At 56.3% G+C, this 18,967-nt stretch overlaps 2 protein-coding genes across 2 annotated transcripts in view; one reads left to right on the top strand and one right to left on the bottom strand.

Annotated features, from left to right (window-relative positions):
- Positions 1-8,245, bottom strand: part of SPG11 (SPG11 vesicle trafficking associated, spatacsin) — a 34,430-nt gene extending 26,185 nt beyond the window's left edge. Inside the window, exons 1-11 of the mRNA XM_066328154.1 lie at positions 8,008-8,245; positions 6,344-6,528; positions 5,395-5,622; positions 4,651-4,819; positions 3,953-4,090; positions 2,907-3,373; positions 2,542-2,687; positions 1,782-1,908; positions 1,508-1,663; positions 900-1,078; positions 583-759 (exon numbers count right to left, since the gene is read on the bottom strand). Coding sequence (XP_066184251.1) covers positions 583-759; positions 900-1,078; positions 1,508-1,663; positions 1,782-1,908; positions 2,542-2,687; positions 2,907-3,373; positions 3,953-4,090; positions 4,651-4,819; positions 5,395-5,622; positions 6,344-6,528; positions 8,008-8,210 — 2,175 coding nt within the window. The 5' untranslated portion in view covers positions 8,211-8,245. The remainder of the gene's footprint in view (positions 1-582; positions 760-899; positions 1,079-1,507; positions 1,664-1,781; positions 1,909-2,541; positions 2,688-2,906; positions 3,374-3,952; positions 4,091-4,650; positions 4,820-5,394; positions 5,623-6,343; positions 6,529-8,007) is intronic.
- An 816-nt stretch (positions 8,246-9,061) lies between these two features.
- On the top strand, positions 9,062-12,357 carry CIAO2A (cytosolic iron-sulfur assembly component 2A). The gene is made up of 5 exons (XM_066328158.1): positions 9,062-9,230; positions 9,488-9,652; positions 10,167-10,216; positions 10,542-10,587; positions 11,912-12,357. Exons 1-5 carry the CDS (start codon positions 9,107-9,109, stop codon positions 12,007-12,009), a joined length of 483 nt encoding a protein of 160 aa, XP_066184255.1. The 5' UTR covers positions 9,062-9,106; the 3' UTR covers positions 12,010-12,357.
- Positions 12,358-18,967: the final 6,610 nt, after the last annotated feature.

Consider the following 18,967-nt stretch of genomic DNA (forward strand, 5'->3'; position numbering starts at 1 on the left):
CAGCTGCTCTCCCTCCAAAGCCCTGACAGAGAGGGCTGTGACAGCCCCTGCACAGCTCCTGCTGGGATGTCCCTGCTGGGACCAAGGCTGGGACACCTCCCCAGGCAGAGGCACCTCACCCTGCTGCTCAGCCAGCACACAGCCAGCACACAGCTCTGCAAACCAGCACAGAGCCAGCACACAGCCAGCCCAGCAGCTCACAAAACCAGCACACAGCCAGCCCAGCAGCTCACAAAACCAGCACACAGCCAGCCCAGCAGCTCACAAAACCAGCACACAGCCAGCACACAGCCAGCCCAGCAGCTCACAAAACCAGCACAAAACCAGCACACAGCCAGCCCAGCAGCTCACAAAACCAGCACACAGCCAGCCCAGCAGCTCACAAAACCAGCACAAAACCAGCCCAGCAGCTCACAAAACCAGCACACAGCCAGCCCAGGCTGCCCCAGCAGCTCTGCAAACCAACCACCTCTCCTCTCACTGCCATCCCACCTGCTCCTGGTGGAATCAGCCCATCCACAGCACCCCGAGGGGCTCCTCACCAACCCCAGGGCAGTGGGAAGCCCCCTGAACACCTCTCACCATGTTCCTCAGCAGCTCTGAGGCCTCCCTGGTGTTGCCCTTGAGCAGACAGGCGTGCACCAGGCTCAGACCTGTCTGCATGAACTCCTGCAGGCTCTCAGCAGGATGCTGCTGCCTTCGGAAGAAGATCTGGGCCTCTGGGATTTTGTTGCTCAGGATGGCCTCAGCAATGACCTCCTAAAGGGAAAAACATGGAGCAAACTCACCCACATCATCCCCAGGCTGATTTTCTTCCCCACTACTTGAAGATATTGCCACATAAATGATCCCCTTATATAAAACTTCACCACAGTAAAATCTGGGTGGCTGATTCTCACCTCTGGAGTCAGTTTTTCCCACTTTTGGCTCTCTTCTATCTCAGGCAGGTCTTCATCCAGGTCAGCTCCTGTGTGCTCTGGAGCCACTGGTGGTCGAGGGTATTTCCTCAGGAATCTTCTCAGTTTGATGATGTAATCAGTTAAAATATCTGCAGCCTTCTGCAGGAATTCATCAGGTTCTGCCAAAAGACACCAGTTAAATGGGAATGAAGAGATTTTAATGTTTAGCAATGCTGAATTAATAAATGTGCTGATTAATAAACAGGAACCCCTCAGAGGGAAGAGCACATCAGCTCTGTCCCCTGTCCAGGCAGTGACAGCCCAGCACCCTGTGAGGACACAGCCACCACCTCACAGAGCTCCCTGCCCTCTCTGAGGGGTTTTCCTGCCCAGGGACCAATAAAGGAGAAATCTTGTATTCATCCCACCAATTCTTAGCCAGGGAAGTCCAATCTAAAGCACAGGGTTGAACATCTTTCACTCACTTAATTCAAGTATTGTTATTTTAATTCTAGGCAAGTTTAAGCTTTTAATTAAAAAGAATTAGCTGTTCTTACTCATGTAAATGACGACACATTACTAGATGTGACCCAGCAGAGTGACCTTACCCTCTGTGTGCACAAAGATTTCCTCCAGCTGCTTGGTCAGGAAAGTCAGGGTGAGGCTCAGGAGCTGCTCAGAGAAGGGTTTGCTGTGAGGCTCCATGTCATTGTCCTGGATTGCTGAGCAGAGCAAGTTTAGAGCTGGCCTGAGCTCCTCCAGATCTGCAATGGTTCCAAAAAGAGTTCCCACATCTGCATCCTCCACACAGCCACAGGGAGAAAGGGAATAAGGTTTATCCACAAGGATAAACCCCTGTGCAGCTGCAGGTTCTGCACTTACTTCTCAGGTAGGACTGGGAGGCCCCATCCCCAGGGTGCCCAGGGCAGGGTGCAGACAGACTGAAAACACTTTCTTTGCTTTTCAAAAACAAGTCCACTGTGTCCAGCTGGCGATTCTCCAAACCTGCCTAGACAAACGTGAAACAGAAGAATTAAGCATGGATTCTAAACCCACACATTGTTCACTTGCTGCTGGGATTCTTACTCCATCCTCAGTGAGGAACCAGAAGGGATTTAAACTCTGTGTGCAGCACCTGCAGCAGCCTGAAATAACAAGGTGACCTGCACAGCACCTGCCAGGCTCTGCTCAAAGCCTGCCCTGTATCCTCACACACAAAATGTTATTGCAGCACTATGAAGTAAATACTGTGAGAATCAGGACTCTGAATAAGCCTACAGTAATTTTATAAGAATAGCACAATAAACCCAGAAATCTAGTTCCAGGGATTTCTTCTCATATTTAACATTTTGCAAGAGGACAAAAACTGCTGCAGAAACTGGCAAAGTTGCTTTTGGGTCCAGTTAAGAGGGAATTTTGAGCACTGCTTTATTCTCTTTTCTTTTATAAACGTGCATTCACATTTGCTGCTGGATTTCTTCCTCTGGGTTACTCACCTGCTTGGGATTTTACTGTTTATTTAAAACTAAACCACTTCCTATTGCCCCTAGGTTTGAGGCACACTTTTAATTGTGTCTAAACCTGCACTGGCATTGCTAAACTGCCTTCAAAACTGGAAACAGAGAGTTTGTTCTCTCCTTACCTGGAGGGCATGGATGGGGATGGAGCACCTCTCCCACCCATTGAGGCGACACACGGAATCCACGACGCCGGCGCTGCCGAACATCATCAGCCTGGTCAGAAACTCCTCCTGGCTTAATCCAAACAGCACCAGGCACAGGCCACGCTCTGAATGACAGAGCCAAGCCACAGTTAATCACACAGCAGCCACTCCTCGGGCAGCAGCATTTCCACACACTGCTGCTTCCAAGAGAGGGAGGCAAAGCCGCAGCGGCTCCGCGTGGATTTCACCCGAGCAGGAATGCAATGGAAGTCACCCAACAGCAGCGAGGTAAAACACTAAAAAACCCTAAAGCAGCTACATCAGGACAGTTTCTGACCCCTCACCTGTCAGCAGCAGACACAGTGGCACCTCTGCACTGCACTCCACGAAGACACTGTCTCTGCCGAAGTGGGAACACGTCACCTCCTGGGACTCAAAATCCCAGAGCACCAGAGACAGCCCCGTGTCCTGTGCCAGCACCACGAACACAGCTTGAGCTCCAGTCACCAGTTTACACTCCAGCTGCACCATTCCCTGGGCTGCTCCCACGGGGATTTGTGCCCACTGCTGTCCTGCACCCCCACGGGCTGCACCCTGGCCTCGGAGCGCTTGGGAAGCCACCCATGTGACAGCCCGGGGAACAAAGGCCACCATCCTCTCTGGATCCTCACAGAGCTCAGGATCATGGTCTTCAAGATGAGTAAAAAACTGATACCAAGGCAAATTGGAGTTGTCCACCAAATCTGGAGAAGCTGGTGCTTTTCTTCTCCTTACTCTGTCCCACAGTGAGGACAAGTGTGCCTTCCAGGACCTGTGGAGGGGACAGGGTCACCTGCAACACCAGGTATTGCTCCAACAGCAAGGCAGGTAAAGCTTTCTCAGTCAAATAAAACACACTTTGAGCTTATAAAATCCACCCAGCATCCTGCATTTTAACCTTACACAGCCTCTTTATTTGCATTGAATACTCCCTGCAGCCAAGCTGAGTGACCACAGCTGCATCAGCTGACAAAGTCCAAGTTTAGCATTTTCAGCAAACAGTTTTCTTTCCTCATAGAAAATACTTCATCAATTAAAGAATAGTAGAACACAGAACTGAATGCCAGAACTGAATCTTTCTCATCTATACATCAAGTTACAATTGATATGTTTTACTAGTTTCAGCACTCCAAGACTAAAAGGTAACCCCAAAGCAGCAATTCCTGTTTGGAAGCTGTTCAATGCCGCAGGTAAAGCTGTCTTGGTCCACCCTAAATTCCCAAGATTTACAGCAGAATGAGCTGATTTTACCTGTCACAGCTACAAGTGAAAAAACAAATCAGCAGTTTATTACCAATAACCCAAAGGAGGCAAAGCCCAGCCCGTGTCAGGAGGTTCCTCCCCTCTGTACCTGTCTGTGCGGAAAGGTGACGACAGCAGCTCCATGCTGTGCTCAGAACTGGCCAGGTCATCCTCATCCAGCCCCTCTGGAGGCTTCACTGGGACGTTTTCAGGATCTCTCTTACAGAGCAAATGTTCAGGGAACTGTCTGTAAAGAAATAAATACGAAATTTCACCTTGCCCAGATGGTTTAAGATGATTTTTTTTTTTCAATTTTAACTTCTCCAGGAGCTCTCAGCACAGTTTTCTCTCAGGGTAACATCGAAACCTGATGCTGTTTCCTTTGAGGTGGACACCACCTCTTAATTACCCCCTGGCCCTAATTTATCAAGCCAAATCAGCACAGCTGTAGCTGTAGAGTTGGATAATTCCACACCCTCCAGTATTTCTAGAAGGTGCTGCCACCCACCCGTGGCACTGAGAGCACCTCATCTTCCTGGGAAAAAAAAAAAATGAAGGGCAAGACAAAGTTTATCTACTTATTAACAGACAGATCAAAACAAAGAGATGTGATACAGTTTCTTCTGTGAAAGCAACAAGAGAACGAATTAGAGGAAACAAGGAAAGGACAATCTTTAACCAAGAGGAAATCTCTGCTCTGGCACAGAACTCTGAAGGAAAAGCTGCCAGCACCTCGCTGGGTCCAGGCCCAAGCCTGGGGAGCTGTGAGGGTCAGTTCAGCCCCAAGGCCTCCCCTGGGAGCTGTACCTGAAGTAGGTGTTGAGCTGCACAGCCAGGGCCCAGTGGCAGCTGTTGGTCACCACGGCCGTGCTGAGGTCAGGGGACACTGCCAGGGCAGCCAGGGGGGACACTGGGGCTGGGCCAGCTCCCACCCTGACCTTCCCCAGGCTGGCCCCATCACAGCAATCAAATATGTCTGCAAACAGCATCAAGGAAAAGCCCAGGCCCTGCAGTGCCCAGCAGAGGAGTCCCACACGAGGGGAAGGTGCTGAATTCCCTCCAAGAGCAGGGAAAGGCAACCTGACTTTATTGTGCTTTAATGTGCCAGACAGGATGGGCAGGAGCAGGATAAATCCAGCAGCTGGTGGGGCTGACAGCTCTGAGGAGCAGGTTAAATCCAGCAGCTGGTGGGGCTGACAGCTCTGAGCCCTGCTCCCCAATACACAGACCTCTGATTCTCTGTGTGCCTGCAGAGCACTTCTGTTTAATTAATAATGAGGTGACAGTAACAGTCAGCTGTTACACACAGCCCCAGGAATCAAACCTGGCAATGAAACCCAAGAATCCAGTGGGAACCATCTCCAGTGGGGTGCTGGGAAGCCCTGGATACACAACTATGGCACTTCACAAATCACCAGGATTTGGCTACACAACCTTCTCTGCAGCCATCACTCAAATGTCTTTAAAGACATTTCTGCTCAGCCCTGAGAGCAAAGAGAAGCAGCTTTGTTCTCCCAGAGGATTTTCCCTGACCACTCCTGCAAAGGATACAAATCCAGCCAGCACTGTCCAGCAGGAACAGGATCCCCCTGCAGAACTGGGAGTCAGTAATTCTCCCCACAGCTTCTGGGGGCAGAGCCAGGGGGAAGCAGTCACAGGTCTCTGAGGGAGAATCCTCCCCAGGGAAGGTCAGGTGCACAAGGAGAAACCGGTTGAGCAGAAGTTTGCACTTGTTGTTTGCAAAAGACAGAATCTTCACAGAGGAAATTGAAGGCAGACCTGTAAATTGAAAGATGTTTAAATGTCAGATTACAGCCACTTGGAACTTTTGATTTGTAAAGAAATCCCAAGTAAATGACAGCTCAAATGCACTGCCCCAGTTACCATCCTGACAGGAGTTGGAGTGGCTGCTTTTAAATGTCACTTTAATTCTACAACAATTTCCCAAAACTTTTTATATGGCTTTTTCAGTGGACAATACTATGAAGAACATAAAAAATCAGCACAAAATAGGATTTCTGTCAGCACAAAGAAGAAAAGCTACAAACTTTGGAAATAAAGTATTTTAGGAAAGGAGACTGTTTAAGAACACATCAAACATCAGAGGCTCATTCTAACTGCACACTATGTTTGCTAATCATAAAATACAAGGTCAAATGTTCAATTAGTCTTTGCAAGGTTATTGATGAGCCTGTCTCTCCTTCCTTGAAAATTAAAGTTAAAATTTGAGAGAGCAGGGTCGCATATATTTTATTAACATTTATTTTTAATTTCACATCATTCGAACATGACCCTACAAGAGTTTCTTTCTAACAATGCCACCTCTGAATGCAGAAATGCCCCCGTTATTTTTCAAGCCGATGAATCCTGCTGATCACACTGGATCAGTGTGGAGGCACCTGAAATTCCCTAGTGCTCAACCCCACTGCCTGATCCCCCCAGTAGGAGCAGAACCAGACCTGCAATAACTCACACGTGCAACACATTGAAATTTACTCACTGATGTTTTTAGCCTCGAGGAGCTTTTTAAGTGTCTCTTCCTTACAACTGTGCAGGGAATTCGGGTTGTGTTTTCCATCTTCTCCACTGAATTCATACACAGACAGGTCACGGCTTTGGCCAAGAGCCAGGAGTTTGGTCTTGTTGGATTGCAAACCATCATCTTCTGCACCGTCCCACATGAAGCTGAAGATAAAACATTCAGGAAGGTTATTGCCTTTATTCCCTGTCCCGTTTCCCAGGCTGAACAGCTCTGGGTGTGCACTGATGATGGACAACACCTTCACTTCAGCACTGGAGGCTCTGCTGCCATCCCATCCCTCCCAGCACTGGAACTGCCCCATCCTCGGCAGGACAGAGCCTGAGGAATCCAGCTCCTCCTCCTCCTCCTCTCCAGGAAAAAGGCGTTGCCTTGAAATACGGAGTTTATTCTCTCCTCCCGCCTTTCCCACTCCAGTCACGCAGGACACGAGGGACGCTCCGCTCCGGGATTCCCAGGAGGGACAGCAGAACCCACTGTCCATGTCCAGATGTTCCCCAGTTTTTTGGGCCGGGAAACCCAGCGGGTGTGCCAGCCGTGCTCCGGGGCACACAGGGACCGGCCCGGGCAGGGCACAGCCCGGACCCTGCCCAGCGCTGCGATGTCCCCGGCCAGGGCTCGGGGCAGCCGGGGACACGGGGGGTGTCCCTGCCCCGGGAAGGGAGCACCGGGCCGGGCTCTCAGGTCCCCAGAGCCGAAGCATTTCGGGGTTCAGGGGCTCGGAGCGGCGCTGCTGTGCCCGGCCCCGCCGCTGCCGAGAGCCACAGCGGGACGCGCTCTGGGCTCTCTGCTCTGGCCAAAGCAGATGTTAAAGCCACCGTGTGAGCGAGTGTCACCGCGGGACTCGGGCCACTGGGCTGCGAAGCCAACAGCCCGCCGGACAAAACCCTCCCTGTCTGCGCTGCCTTTCGCATCGCCTGCTGCAAACACACCCAGCCGGAGGGGCGGACACGACCCGGCACCGGGCGGCACCGGGCCTTGGGGAGGCTCCTTGTCCCCCTGTCCCCGTCCCCGGCTCCCTGTCCCTGGCTCCCCCCCGGCTCCCCCTGTCCCCGTCCCCCTGTCCCTGTCCCCCCGTCCCCGGCTCCCCGTCCCCGGCTCCCTGTCCCCGTCCCCCTGTCCCTGTCCCCGGCTCCCCCTGGCTCCCCCTGTCCCCGTCCCCCCTGTCCCTGTCCCCCTGTCCCCGGCTGCCCGTCCCCGGCTCCCTGTCCCCGTCCCCCTGTCCCCGGCTCCCCCTGTCCCCGTCCCCGTTCCCCTGTCCCTGTCCCCGTCCCCCTGTCCCTGTCCCCCCGTCCCCGGCTCCCCGTCCCCGGCTCCCTGTCCCCGTCCCCCTGTCCCTGTCCCCGGCTCCCCCTGGCTCCCCCTGTCCCCGTCCCCCTGTCCCTGTCCCCCTGTCCCCGGCTGCCCGTCCCCGGCTCCCTGTCCCCGTCCCCCTGTCCCCGGCTCCCCCTGTCCCCGTCCCCGTTCCCCTGTCCCTGTCCCCGTCCCCCTGTCCCTGTCCCCCTGTCCCCGTTCCCCTGTCCCTGTCCCCGTCCCCCTGTCCCCGTCCCCCTGTCCCTGTCCCCGGCTCCCTGTCCCCGGCTCCCTGTCCCCGTCCCCTGTCCCCGTCCCCGGCCCGCACTCACTCAGCCCAGGCTCCGGGCAGGACGCTGTCCCGGGCCCGCCCGGCCCGGCCCGGCCCCAGCGCCTGCAGGCAGATCCCGGCGGGGAGCAGGAGGGCGCCCAGAGCGTCCCTGGCTCTGCTCAGCCGCGCCCGCGCCCATCCCCGCGGCGGCCCCGAGCGGGGCACCAGGAGCACTCGCAGCTCGGCCCGGGGCCCCGCCGCCATCCTCCCCCCGCCCTCAGCGCCGCCCGCCCCGGGCCGCCGCCATGTCTGCGGGGCCGCCGCTCCTTCCGGTCCGCTGCGGAGCGGCCGCGACTACAACTCCCGGCAGGCACCGCGCCGCGCGATGGCCGCTGGGAGCTGCGGGCCCCGCCGGCACGCTCCTGGCTTGAAATAAAATGGTCTTTATCGTTAAGTCGAGTTCTCTTTAGTTTTACTCTATCCTTGTCCTTTACTCTGATCTCTGTTGCAGGTGGATCCCCATGGAATTTGTGTGTCCCCACTCTGGGGCCGGGGCTCTCCTGGGATCGATTCCCCTCTGTGTCCCCGGGCTGTCTGGGGGTCTTCTCTATGTCCCCATCCCGGGGCCGTCCCAGGGTCCCTCTGTGTCCCCACTCTGTGTCCCGGGGCTGTTTCGGGGTCCCTCCGTGTCCCCACTCTGTGTCCCGGGGCTGTTTCGGGGTCCCTCCGTGTCCCCACTCCGTGTCCCCACTCTGTGTCCCGGGGCTGTTTCGGGGTCCCTCCGTGTCCCCACTCTGTGTCCCCACTCTGTGTCCCGGGGCTGTTTCGGGCTCCCTCCGTGTCCCCACTCTGTGTCCCGGGGCTGTTTCGGGCTCCCTCCGTGTCCCCACTCTGTGTCCCGGGGCTGTCCCGGGCTCCCTCCGTGTCCCCACTCTGTGTCCCGGGGCTGTTCCGGGCTCCCTCCGTGTCCCCACTCAGGGTCACTCCGTGTCCCCAGCCCGCTCGCGGCTCGGCGCGGGAACCCCGAGGAGGAGCAGGCGCGGTGACGCCCCGCCCATAGTGGGCGTGGTTTCCGTATCTCCACTCCCATTGGTGCTCGCCGGCCCCGCCCCGCCACACCCGGAAGTGGCGCGGCGCCGGGCCGATGGCGGAGCGCGGCCATGGCGCTGGCGCTGGCGCTGCTGTGGCAGGCGCTGGCCCGCGTGTGGCGGAGCCCCGGCAGTAGCGCCCGCCATGCGCCGCCGAGCCGCGCCATGGAGCACGACAGGGCCATGGAGGTCTACGGTGACTGCCGGGGGCCGCGGGAGGCCCGGGGGGAGCCCCGGGGGTGCTCCCGCTCCGCCCTTGGGGGGCTGAGGGGCTCAGCGCGGTGAGGGGCCGGGGCGGGGAGGAAAGGCCGCGTGTGGCTTATTGGGGTCGTTTCTTGGGGCTTCCAAAGAGCGGCGACATCAAGAGTGCTGGGAAAGGGGCTGCTGACCAAAATACCTTTCGTGAAATCCGGAGAAGATTCCTTATCGCTGCTCGCTTATCTCGTGCCTCAGATATAATCCGGACCATCCGGGACCCGGAGAAGCCCAACACGCTGGAAGAACTGGAAGTGGTGACAGAGAACGGCGTGGAAGTGCAGGAGATAGGGGAGGATGAATATCTGGTCATCATCAGGTTTACACCAACAGTACCTCATTGCTCCTTGGCCACTCTCATCGGTGAGATCCCCCTGATTAAACCAGAAACAAAGAGCACGAGGTTGATTTGAGATTGTCTGGATGCCAGCAGTCCCAGTTCAGATTCAGTCTTGCCTGGCTGTGTTGGTTTGACCAGGAATTGCAGCTTGAGAGCCCAAACACCAATGCAGCCAAACCAAAAAATCAAACCAAGCAAAAAAATAAAACCCCGAATCCAGAGAAATGGGGACACCCATCTGTTTGTGTCACGTTAAGGATTCTCTTCAAAGAGATCCTCTCAAAACTCTGCTGGAAGTGGTACAGAATTCCTTTTTTGTGTTCTCCAAATTACTTCATTAATGTTATTAATTGACAATTTGCCAGCTCTTAAATATAAAAAAAATTACAACTTTCTGCTTGTCCCTTTTCCCTCTGTGGCTTGTGCTGCTCAGAATACAAAAGGACATTGCCAGTTACACTGATTGTTAAACATGGATTCTCTGAAAATGCACCTCAGACCTTGAGTTTTACAGGGAAATCTCTTTTGTTTTAACAGGCCTTTGTTTAAGAATAAAACTTCAGAGATGTTTGCCTTTTAGACACAAGGTAAAGTGCCTGCTTTGAAGCCCGTTTTAAACTCCACGAATGAATGGCAACCCCCTGAATTAAACAGCCGTTCACAGACCTTTAGAGACCAGAATAATTGAAAGAATACATGAATTGCCTGAGGATTTCTGCAGTTTAATTTTGGGCGGTAGTTTTGTTTTTCTAGCCCCCAGCTGAACTAAGGGAGCTCTTGTCCCCAGTCCCCTCGTGTGGCAGCAGGGGTGACAGGCCCTGTGTGTGTGTGTGTGTGGGATGGAGTTTTCCCTCCAGGAAGGAAAGTGTTCCACTGCTGTGGTGCTCCTAACACTGCTGCTCTCTCCTCCAGCTGGAAATCTACATTTCTGAGGGCACACATTCCACGGAGGAGGACAGTGAGTAGAGCCCGTGCATGCTGCTGCTTCAGCCTCTCTGTGCTCTGTCCTCCCCTGCCTGCCCAGAAATTAATCCCCTCTGAAAGCCTGGGGACCGAGTGTCCCCAAGGCTGTGGTGACTCTCATTGATCCCCTGTTGTTGCTGGTTGGGTTTTATAACAAAAGCCCCTCAGTTCTGGCAGGTGCTGTTTGTAAAAAAGGAGGAGATTTGCCATGAGGAGCTGCCTCAGTTGATCCCACTGTCCTGAAATCCTCACGCCAAAACTGGGCGTTTCTCAGTCAGGTTTTACAGGATCTGGCAGCACAGAAAGTCCAACATTCTCAGAGCCCAGGGTTCCAGCAGTAAAGTTTGCAGGATGGGGATGTGGCAGAGCTGGGCACTGCCCTCAGCAGCCGTGGAGTGCCCTGGGCTCGAGCCTTCAGCCTCTGCCAAAAATGGGATATTTTGGTTAAATAGCTACAAACTGAACCTGGGCCGCTGACTCTAATTCATCCTAATTAGAATAATCCTGAATTATACATGAATATATCCGTAATATCACTCCTCATTTCGGGACATATCACCAAAACACCTTAAATCCTTTCCCTGAACCAGCAAAGTGACAAACCCCATGATTTCCCCTGTGCTGTCACTGAGCTTCCATTTGCCCCCTTCCCTGTTTCCCAGTAACCCTCCTGGTGAAGTCCTTCTCTCCTGGGTGCCCCAGGGCTGGGCTGTCCCTGAGGGCTCTGACCCCTGCCCAGGGTGTCCCTGGGGTGTCCCTGGGGGTCTCTGACCCCTGCCCGGGGTGTCCCTGGGGGCTCTGACCCCTGCCCGGGGTGTCCCTGGGGTGTCCCTGGGGGGCTCTGATTCCTGCTCTGGGGTGTCCCTGGTGGCTCTGACCCCCTGCCCAGGGTGTCCCTGGGCTGTCCCTGGTGGCTCTGACCCCTGCCCGGGGTGTCCCTGGGGTGTCCCTGGGGTGCTCTGACCCCTGCCCGGGGTGTCCCTGGGGGCTCTGACCCCTGCCCAGGGTGTCCCTGGGGTGTCCCTGGGGGTCTCTGACCCCTGCCCGGGGTGTCCCTGGGGTGTCCCTGGGGGTCTCTGACCCCTGCCCGGGGTGTCCCTGGGGGCTCTGATCCCTGCTCTGGGGTGTCCCTGGGGTGTCCCTGTGGTGTCCCTGGGGGGCTCTGTCCCTGGGGTGTCCCTGGGCTGTCCCTGGTGGCTCTGACCCGGGGTGTCCCAGGGTGTCCCTGGGCTGTCCCTGGTGGCTCTGACCCGGGGTGTCCCCGGGCTGTCCCCGGGCTGTCCCCGGTGGCTCTGACCCCCGCCCCGGCTGTTTTGCAGTCAATAAACAGATCAATGACAAGGAGCGGGTGGCGGCGGCCATGGAGAACCCGAACCTGCGGGAGATCGTGGAGCAGTGTGTGACCGAGCCCGACTAGGGACTGCCCCTGGGCACTGCCCTGCCCAGCCTGAGCACCGCAATCAAGGCCTGGAGTTGAATACTTGAGTTCTTCTTTATCTCCGTGCGTTTCTGTTGGGGGTTTTTTAAAGAGGAATTGTTGATAAGATAGATTTCAATGATGAGGAATCGATCTCTGAAGAGAGCCCAGAGTGTAGTGCTGGAAGTTTGTAATTCTTGGTGTGCAGAGGAATATTTTGTGATTCAAAGCAACGCGTCTGCGTTGCCTCCTGAGAGATGTTGTGATATAAATTCAGTTTTGCAAGTTAAATTTCTACATTGTTTCAATCACTGCACTGTAAAAATAAAACAGATTCTTGTACTGAAATGCTGCTTTCTGAGTCCTGAATTTGTTTCGGTGTTTTCTTAAGGATTAAGTTTAAATTCTGTTAGAGAAATTAATTTCATTCAGCTTCCTCGGGATTGATAAACATTAAAGCTGAAATTAATTCAGAAAAAGAATTTGGAACTGAGGGACTGGACTAGAACAAGGAGGTTTATACTGGGACACAATTCCTGCTAAATACTTGTGCTCTTTTCCCTGTTAACACATTTCTGACTCTGGAGCTTTGCTTTATAACCACCCTGAGGGTGAAGTTTCCCTTGGATGAGATCCTGATCCTGCTTTTCCTTCCAGCTGTCCTGCAGTGTGCATCCCACAGCCCCTCCTCCTGCTCCCTCTTCACCTTACCTGGAGCATCCATAACATTTCCAGCTGTCTCCTTCCTCACTGGAACCTTCCCCAGGGCTCCTTCCCAGGGCAGCGCTGGATCTGAGCCTGGATTTACCTGTCCCTGGGAATCAGGCAGTTCCCTGCCAGGGCAGTGTTCAGGATCTGCTCTGGTGGCTCCTGAGGGATCTGGGGAGCTGCTCCTCGCTGGAGTGTTCCAGTGCTTTGTGGCTCAGGGATCCTTGGAGGGCAGTGCAAACATCTGTTGGGGTTTCAGGGATTTGTGGCCGTTTTAATGATCCCCATAAAGCTTCCCTGAGGGCATGGAATGATGGAATGGACTCAGCATTGGTACCCTTGGTAATGTTCCCCTTGGTAAACCAGTGAACTGCCCCATGGCACACCAAGGCCCCTCCCCTCGAGTGCCAAATTAGCTGAAAAAATTAATTAAGGGAGGCAGGGAAGGGAAATAACAATCCCCATTTTCCCACAGGTTCATGCAGGTGTGAATAAATACTTCCCAACTTCAGTTACTCAGCTTCAACAAAATTTCAGTAAATTTTCAAACTACTTTGTGCCCCCCTGGACAACTGTGCCTCGTGTGCCAGCACAGGGGACACGTCCTGTGTCCCACCCCAGTGCTGGGAGGGGACCCAGGCAGGTAACTCCTGCAGGGATGGAGCAAAGGCTCCAGGGAGCTGCCATTATCTGTTGGCTTCTTTCCTGGAATTTGCTTTTGTTTTGGTTTGTCCTCCAGCAGGGGGGTTGGCATTTTCTTTTCAGCATGCAGATATCTCTGCCAGCAAGGAGGTTCTGTGGCTCCTGGGGCCACCAGATAGCAGCTCCTGTCCTGGGAGGGCTCCTGGGGGCTCTCTGTGCCTGCTGGCCCTGCACAGCCCCGTGGCACCACCAGAACTGCATTCCCAGCTCTGGCAAGGGCCTGGAGGACAGGGAATAGGATGTTCTGGGACTCTCCTTGTTCCTGCAGTGCCCTGGGGCCCTTAGCCCTGAGGGCCTTGTGCTGGAGCACAGAGGTTAAAAGTTCTTCTCCAGAGCAACAATTCGGGAAAATGGGTCAGATCCCAAACCCAGACCTCTGAGACCAGGAATATTCCCAATCCCTGGGGCAGTGGATCATTGCTGGGGCACTGAAACCGGGAATATTCCCAGTCCCTGGGGCAGTGGATCATTGCTGGGGCACTGAAACCGGGAATATTCCCAGTCCCTGGGGCAGTGGATCATTGTAGGTCCCCTGAAACCAGGAATATTCCCAGTCCCTGGGGCAGTGGATCATTGCTGGGGCACGGAGACCAGGAATATTCCCAGTCCCTGGGGCAGTGGATCATTGCTGGGGCACTGAAACCGGGAATATTCCCAGTCCCTGGGGCAGTGGATCATTGCAGGTCCCCTGAGACCAGGAATATTCCCAGTCCCTGGGGCAGTGGATCATTGCAGGGGCACGGAGACCAGGAATATTCCCAGTCCCTGGGGCAGTGGATCATTGCTGGGGCACTGAAACCGGGAATATTCCCAGTCCCTGGGGCAGTGGATCATTGCAGGTCCCCTGAGACCAGGAATATTCCCAGTCCCTGGGGCAGTGGATCATTGCAGGTCCCCTGAGACCAGGAATATTCCCAGTCCCTGGGGCAGTGGATCATTGCAGGTCCCCTGAGACCAGGAATATTCCCAATCCCTGGGGCAGTGGATCATTGCTGGGGCACGGAGACCAGGAATATTCCCAGTCCCTGGGGCAGTGGATCATTGCTGGGGCACTGAAACCAGGAATATTCCCAATCCCTGGGGCAGTGGATCATTGCTGGGGCACGGAGACCAGGAATATTCCCAGTCCCTGGGGCAGTGGATCATTGCTGGGGCACGGAAACCAGGAATATTCCCAGTCCCTGGAGCAGTGGATCATTGCTGGGGCACTGGAGGTGACTCCCCAGGAGTTGCTGCACTTCCTAGCGTTTCCATTTGGGCTCGGGATCTTTGTCCATCCCTGTCCCTGCTGCCCACAGAGCGGGCTGGGCAGAGGCTTTGCTGCCATGGGGCTCTGGGGACACTGGGAGTGACAGAGGAGCAGCCAGGGAGCAGCAGCCACCGGGGCTGGGGACAGCTCCAGGGGGATGCCATCGGGCTGGAGGTCCCGGAGGAGCGCAGGATATTCCTCCAAACCCGGGAGGACTCACACGGGCCACCGCCCTCACCTGGATCACAAAGTACCAAAAAAAGTGCTGCTTTGGATTAGTGAATCCTCCGCATTTACAGCGAGGAGGGACAACTGCAGAGGGCAGCAGCCACCCGCGACACCGCCGTGCCGGGAGGAGCCTCCAGCCCCCCGGGCTCCGGGGCCACCCCAGGGACCCCCGGGCTCCGGGACCACCCCGGGGACCCCCGGGCTCCGGTGCCACCCCAGGGACCCCCGGGCTCCGGGGCCACCCCAGGGACCCCCGGGCTCCGGGGCCACCCCAGGGACCCCCGGGCTCCGGGGCCACCCAAAGGACCCCCGGGCTCCGGGGCCACCCAAAGGACCCCCGGGCTCCGGGGCCACCCCGGGGACCCCCGGGCTCTGGGGCCACCCCGGGGACCCCCGGGCTCCGGGGCCACCCAAAGGACCCCCGGGCTCCGGGACCACCCAAAGGACCCCCGGGCTCCCGGGCCACCCAAGGGACACCCGGGCATCACCCTCCTGCCCCTTTGCCTCCCGCCGAGGGATTTGCAGCAGCCGAGGGATTTGCAGCTGCCCTTGGCAGGGCTGGAATCACCTTTCCGTGGCCGGTGTCCAGGCTGCGGGTCCCTGCAGAGGGCACTGAGGGCGGAGGAGGCTCGGGGCTGTTCCCGGCCCCAGGGCGGTGTTTGCACACCCTTTACTCACGGTGTCCGCACACCCTTTACTCGCGGTGTCCGCGCACCCTTTACTCGCGGTGTAACTACTCACCCTTTACTCGCGGTGTTCGCACACACCCTTTACTCGCGGTGTAACTACTCACCCGTGTAGACACAGAGGAAATTTTAGAGTGGATATTTCCCAGCGGTGACAGCGGGCCGAGGCATCCCCCGGTGGGGCTCAGGGGTTTGGGGATTTCTGGCAGCCCTCAGGGGTTTGTTCCCTCTCACAGCCCACGGGAACAGCTTCATGGATTCCCCATCCCAGCGGCTGCCCGGGGGAACAAACCCCTCGCCTCGGGAGCAGCTGAGGACAGGGCAGCTCCTTCCCTCGCTCCCCTCGTTTCGGGGCTTGACTTCCCTCCGGGAATGTCCCCCGGCAGCAGGATCAGCCGTGGCCGAGGCGGCTGCAGCAGCCCGGGCTGCTGAAGGCTGTGCCCTGCCGGAGCAGCGACCTGCTACCGAATAGAACCCGAACACAAAGATAAACCAGGGGCATTCTACAAACCCTTCCCTCGCTGTGCTGGCGGTGCCTGTGAACCCTCTCTGTGCTGCACGGGGAGGTTTGGAGAGCAAGAGGAAATAATCCCGGGTCTTTATTCTGTGCAAAGGGCAGGAGGGAGCTGAGCCGCTCCCGGTCCGGTCCCGGTCCCGCGGGTTCGCTGCCCCACGATGCGGCCGTGGCCACCCCCGGTCCTTGCAGCTGATGGTGATGGACTGATGAGCCCAGTGCCTCTTTGGGAATTCAAACCCTCCAGCTGAGCCCTGGGGCCGGGCAGAGCCCCAGGTGAGGGGTGGGAACACCGGTGCTGTGCCCGCAGAGCCCCAGGTGAGGTTTGGGAACACCGGTGCTGTGCCCGCAGAGCCCCAGGTGAGGTGAGGTTTGGGAACACCGGTGCTGTGCCGCAGAGCCCCAGGTGAGGTTTGGGGCTGGGAACACCGGTGCTGTGCCCGCAGAGCCCCGGGTGAGGTGTGGGAACACCGGTGCTGTGCCCGCAGAGCCCCAGGTGAGGTTTGGGGCTGGGAACACCGGTGCTGTGCCCGCAGAGCCCCAGGTGAGGTTTGGGAACACCGGTGCTGTGCCCGCAGAGCCCCAGGTGAGGTTTGGGGCTGGGAACACAGGAGCTGTGCCCGCAGAGCCCCAGGTGAGGTTTGGGGCTGGGAACACCGGTGCTGTGCCCGCAGAGCCCCAGGTGAGGTTTGGGGCTGGGAACACCGGTGCTGTGCCCGCAGAGCCCCAGGTGAGGTTTGGGAACACCGGTGCTGTGCCCGCAGAGCCCCAGGTGAGGTTTGGGAACACCGGTGCTGTGCCCGCAGAGCCCCAGGTGAGGTTTGGGGCTGGGAACACCGGTGCTGTGCCCGCAGAGCCCCAGGTGAGGTTTGGGGCTGGGAACACCGGTGCTGTGCCCGCAGAGCCCGGCGCTGGCAGCTCCCGGAGCCTCCCCGGGGATCCGAGACACAAACACACTCCTCCTGCAGCAGCTGCTGCTCCCAGCTAACGAGCCCCTCTTCCTTCCTGTCCCCAGCCTGGAAAGGTCTGGAGGTGACCGAGGGAGGGACAAAGGTCTCACTCCTGATCTGAAGCCAAAAGACTCTCTGAGAGTCTTCCAGGAGATCATGGAATCATGGAATGGTTTGGGTGGGAAGGGACCTTCCCCCTGCCATGGGGAGAAACTGGATGGGCTTTAAATTCAAGTCCCTTCCCACTCAAACCATTCCACGATCCGATTTCAAACATCTTTTGATCCATGAGCCCTTTCCTCCTTTCGCCCCACTGCAGCAGCTCTGTCTGAATAACATCCTGCTTGTGTTGAGACAATAAAAGCATCTTTAGAAGAAGAAGAAAGGCCTTTCTCAATCCATGCAACCCTGCCCTCTGTCAGTGGGAAGCATTTCCCCCTCTCCTGTCACGCCAGGCCCTTGTGAAGAGCCTCTTTCCAGAGACACTCACTGGAGGTGTCTCACTGAAAGAAAATGTGGCAGATGTTTCAGCCAGATGTGGTTTATTGTCACTGATAACGCCGTTCCTGTGCTGCTGGAGGCCTGGCTTGTCGTGTGGCTAAGAATGGCCTGTGTCCCCCAGGAAGGATTGTCCTGTGCCCTCGGCCAGGCACAGATGGGACAGTGGGAAGGCACTGCAGGACGGCTCACCACATCCTGAGCCCCAAATAAACTCATTTGCAGGACTGAGTTACCCCATCAACCCGGCTCATGCTTTAATCAACAAATCCCCACTGCAAACAGCAGCTGGGAACGATTTTCAGATGCAAACGGATCGTTCCAAACTGCTGCCAGTGCCTGAACCACCTCCAGTGAACTGAAAACCTCGGGAATTCCCCTAGGGAAGAGAAAATGTGAAACCCACCTGTTTCCTTCGGTAACTGTTTAATTTAACACGCTCCTGAGCTGTGGCCACCAGACCCCAACACAAGGGTTGTCCCTTCGCACTCCTGGGAGGTGACAGGGTGTGGGACAGATGGTGCTGGGGACAAGGAAACCAGGACTGGACACAGGCTCTGGGACCATAAAAACTTTACAGCACCTTGGAAGGGAATAAAGCACCAAGGGTGAGGTCATGGCTTGTGTTTTACATACAAATGACACACGGGAATTTCCCCTCTCGGGCTGAGTGTGGCTCCCTGGGTGCGCCCGGAGCTCTGCAGCCCGGGGTGGGCTCCAGCCTGGCTGCCCACTGCAGGGAGCACTGCCCTTCAAGGTCCACCAGTCTGGGGCCATTCCCCACAGCCTGAGGAGTAACAGGGAAAGGAATTCCTACCTAAACGCTCCTGCCCTCCTCCAGAGACCTGCCAGGACAGGGGGGGGTTTGTTCCCTCGCTGCTCCAGGGGCAGCCCAAGGGGCTGTGCCTCAGACTAAACTGGATACTCTAGTTAAAAATCAGCTAACCTTAACAGAGGAGAATCTAGATAAGCAGGGAAAAAAAAAAAAAGAGGGCCACAGAAAAACACCTTCACCAAGCATTACACCGCTACACACACAGAACTCCAGGGGCTGAGATCCACAGCTGGCTGCCCACGAGGGAGGGGATGTGCTACTGCAGCTGCCCTCTCCTGCCCAAACGCACACAAGGGACTGAGCTGGGGGATCCCAAACCTCGGGGTCCCTGCTGATGGCCTCTGCTCCACAGGGACACAGCAGTGGCCTTGGCAGAGAAAGCCAGCAGTGGGGAGATGGGGTACGGGGCCAACTGAAGCTGCAACTTTATTCCTCTGCCCTGTCTCCACTTCTTAAATTAAACCTATTTAGCTTCAGCGGGTAAACATTTTAATGAAAATTACAGGAATGGGTTGCCAGCTTCAAGTCCCTTAAAGGAATAAAAAAACCCCCAACAAATCCCTGGCCCAAAGGGTCGGCAGAGCCGGT

The sequence above is a fragment of the Sylvia atricapilla genome, chromosome 13, assembly GCF_009819655.1.
Source record: "Sylvia atricapilla isolate bSylAtr1 chromosome 13, bSylAtr1.pri, whole genome shotgun sequence".
Lineage (NCBI taxonomy): Eukaryota > Metazoa > Chordata > Aves > Passeriformes > Sylviidae > Sylvia > Sylvia atricapilla.

Excerpts from the sequence above, each read along its gene's own strand:
- CIAO2A (XM_066328158.1), top strand. The coding sequence starts at position 9,107 with ATGGCGCTGGCGCTGGCGCTGCTGTGGCAGGCGCTGGCCCGCGTGTGG. Across the intron at positions 9,231-9,487 it reads CAGGGCCATGGAGGTCTACG|ATATAATCCGGACCATCCGG; the intron begins GTGACTGCCGGG and ends CTCGTGCCTCAG. Across the intron at positions 10,217-10,541 it reads GTTTGCCTTTTAGACACAAG|CTGGAAATCTACATTTCTGA; the intron begins GTAAAGTGCCTG and ends TCTCTCCTCCAG.